The following is a 3,386-nucleotide window of genomic DNA, read 5'->3' as shown; positions in this document are numbered from 1 at the left end:
GTGTGTGTGTGTGTGTGTGTGTGTGTGTGTGTGTGTGTGTGTGTGTGCGTGCGCGTGCGCGTGCGCGCGCTCGTCAGGTCAAAAGCAACAAAACCCAGCGAGAGAGGAAGGACAGAAGTGAAACTCCAACGGCTCCACCCAGACCAACCGAAGAGGTTTGCAAACAGTTAACCCCAACTACGTGACATGTGGTCCAAGTGAGACTCTTCTGACTTCTGTCTGTTCTATCATGTTGCTAAGGCTGTGATCTCTCCACAGGAGATGAAGAGGACGTCCACATACGACAAAGTAACAGCAAGAGAAGCTGTGGATAATCAGGTACAGTGGATTTCTGTAAATGATCCAAGATAGCAAGCATAGGTGACACTCTCGGTTGGGGGAACAATCTTTATTTTGTCTTCTTCAGGATAACAAGGACATGATCTCCAGATCTGCCAGACCGTCAGAAGAGGTAGTTAAGTCCTTCAGTGTTTACAGACTAACGGCTGTTTGTGTCTCTTCTGAGCTGATGTGTATCGATGCTGGTTTATTCGCCCTGTAGAAACTGCTGTGGTTTTTTTGTGAGTTTAAAACATTTTTTAATGAACAGTTTTAAGTCATCTCCACCTAAAATAAATACAGTTCTGAGGAACCCTGAACACATTTCGAGACAGAATATTGGTCATTGGATGTGCTTCAATATTATAATATCCACATCAGTCAAACACACTCTGAGGCACACATACCAGTCAGTGCACACACTTAGACAACACTTTGCTGAAGCATCCTGAACATTTAATTCAAATGTAATGAGTTTAATTTGCTGCAGAGCCAACCAGACGATAAAGGCCTCAAAGACGAATCGGCTGAAGCCAAAGAGGGAGACGAGGGGAAACCTCCAGAGAGCAAAACAGTAAGTTTAAAATGAGCATTAGCAGCCTTAAGATCAGAAAACTGATAGGCACACACACTGATTGGTATAGAATAGAGACTGACCAACCTTTAGTATGTATGTATTTGTGAGTCTTAGAATCATTTAAATTGTCTGTGTGTTATGAACCCACATTTACTTCTACATGCAGGTCACTGCGGCAGGTATTGTGCCAGGATCTAATTGTTCTAGTTCATGCTTCCTCCTCATTACTTCTTTCATGCCATGCAAATGACTTGTGTCACCACCACACTATTGTCAGTGTGAGGTTTATGAAAGCTCATGGTTGTCACAATTATTACTACTTATTCCATACTCTCTGACAGTATTATATATTCTGTATCATAATGTTCCAGCTCCTGATCCTTTTGCATTATTTTGTAAACACTTCTCCAAAATTCCAACTGATATATTTGGTATCTAAAGAAACTTGGGAGATTTGCCTGCGCAGCAGGAATTGCTGTCCCCCTCCTAGCCACTGCTTGTTAAGGAGTTGTTTAGGTTCATTTGTCAGATGCTAGTGAGATTACAGTGAAGTTATTTTTGATGTACAGTAAACAAAATATATAGTTACTTGTCTATTTAAAGGAAGAAACAGACGCATGACATATTTGCAGAGGGACATGTATTTGAACTGTACCTCACATTAAGCACAGAAGTCAACAACAGTTGTAATGAAATGCAGTTCTTCCAGTTTTTGCTTCTTTGTCACTTAACACTTTGTCACTGTGCCATTTCTTTTTTTTTTTTTTTAAACAGACCAAGGTGAAAAAACACAAGCACCACAATCCGTTCATGTCAAATGCTGGAGCCAAGGTATTTTCTTTATTTTACTCTTCATACAGAGTCTAAACAGTCATGAAGACATTTATCTTCTTTGCACCTACTATATACTATACATTAATGAGTAACGCCTCAGACTCCCTGTTTTACTTTACAGGCTCAGTCTGACGATGAAGGGCTGGAAGAAGAAAACGATTCTTCTAAGGATGAAAAGAAAGATGAGGAGGGCAAAGACAAAACACAGGTATTTTAACTCATTTCTTCAACTAAATGCTTGTTGGTTGAATAAACAGTTCTTGGTGCGATAGTCATCAGGAACAACATTTTCCTTTTACAGTAGTTGCTGCTAAAGGAGCTTTCACACCTGTATTTTCCTCTGCGTAACACTGCAATTCTGATTTTTCTTTTTAGACCAAAATCAAGAAACCTAAGAGATACAATCCCTTCATGCCTCGCGTCAAGGTAACGTGTGACATGTACAAACTTGTTTCCTCCCGTGGGACTGATATTTGTTTAAACCACGCAGCCAAATGTCTGTTAACACACCACCGAATTACAATTACTCCCAAGGATAATGCTACTGTATAACTGCACTTTGGGCACATTGAACAGTTTACATAATTGAGGACAACACACATGTCTTCTGCACCCATTACATCCTGAAGACCAGACAATAGATGAATCACTGTGTGTTTCTGCATGTCGCTGAACTGGAGGAACTAGAATCTGAGTGGACTGATCCAGGCCTTCGTAATTGACTTGAAGCGCTATGATCCACGTCCACCCATTTCAGGCATTTAGTGGTGGCTAGTCTGTGCTTATTTAGTTCATTCATAGCATATTAAAAGTCAAAAGCAAAAAGCTACCTTTTATGAGGAAATCCCTGAGGTAGTTGCATTAATATTTAGACTTTTCCATTTATTCCAATAAGGTCACTTCTTCCTGCAGATCATTCTCTGTGTGGACTTAATGGGAAACAATATCAGCCCAAAAGCAAAATATTATATTGATAATTCAAATGCTTAAACTGTGTGTTTGTGTTTGTGTTCATTGGTTTCAGGGTAAAGCTATACAGAGGAACGCACAGGACGGAGCAGAGGTAGAGTTCATAAAACGCCCATCAGTCATCTGAATGAGACAGAAAATTGTATTTGATGTTGCCTCACTTTGTCTCTTTTCTTCAGTCGCCTCTCGGGCAGCTTTGAACATTTCTGTCAGTGTCAGTATATTTGTCCCACAGACTGACGAGTTTCAGTCTTACTCATTGTGGTTCATGATTACAAAAGGTCTGTTTCAGTCATCAGACCCGTCCCTAAAACACACAACCTCTTTCTTATATTTGTCTCCATGGTGTCCGCTCAGGTGTTTTTTGTTTTTTTGCCCCCTACACCCTCGATACGACACCTACCCCCACACCCCCACACAGTGTTTGTGCATGTCCATACAATAAGAGATGAGATTAGGTTGCAATGTGCCCAAACTTGTTTTTCTGCTTCCTTTTTCAACTTGTCTGAGGAAGATTACTTCTGCAAAAACAGCAGTACGTTCAGAATCCTTTTTAACCATCACAAAAAGTTCAAAGTTTGCTTTATTGTCAATTCCACAATGTACTGAACATACAGGGGAGATGAAAAGACCTTTCTCTCTAGTCCAACATATAAACATATAAAGTGAATACAGTGCAAGATTAAAA

General features: G+C 40.2%; 1 protein-coding gene across 5 annotated transcripts in view; it reads left to right on the top strand.

Annotated features, from left to right (window-relative positions):
- Nucleotides 1-3,386, top strand: part of apol1 (apolipoprotein L, 1) — a 15,775-nt gene that overhangs the window by 8,311 nt on the left and 4,078 nt on the right. For all 5 annotated transcript variants that reach the window (XM_031865184.1, XM_031865187.1, XM_031865186.1 and 2 more), the window contains 8 exons: nt 78-155; nt 259-318; nt 407-451; nt 809-892; nt 1,670-1,726; nt 1,851-1,937; nt 2,105-2,155; nt 2,754-2,792. In XM_031865184.1, the coding sequence (XP_031721044.1) occupies nt 78-155; nt 259-318; nt 407-451; nt 809-892; nt 1,670-1,726; nt 1,851-1,937; nt 2,105-2,155; nt 2,754-2,792 (501 nt within the window). The remainder of the gene's footprint in view (nt 1-77; nt 156-258; nt 319-406; nt 452-808; nt 893-1,669; nt 1,727-1,850; nt 1,938-2,104; nt 2,156-2,753; nt 2,793-3,386) is intronic.

Source organism: Anarrhichthys ocellatus, unplaced genomic scaffold, assembly GCF_004355925.1.
Source record: "Anarrhichthys ocellatus isolate YVR2014 unplaced genomic scaffold, GSC_Weel_1.0 scaffold32, whole genome shotgun sequence".
Classification (NCBI taxonomy): Eukaryota; Metazoa; Chordata; class Actinopteri; order Perciformes; family Anarhichadidae; genus Anarrhichthys; species Anarrhichthys ocellatus.
Note: the sequence above shows the minus strand (reverse complement) of the source record. Positions and strands in the feature narration are given on the sequence as shown.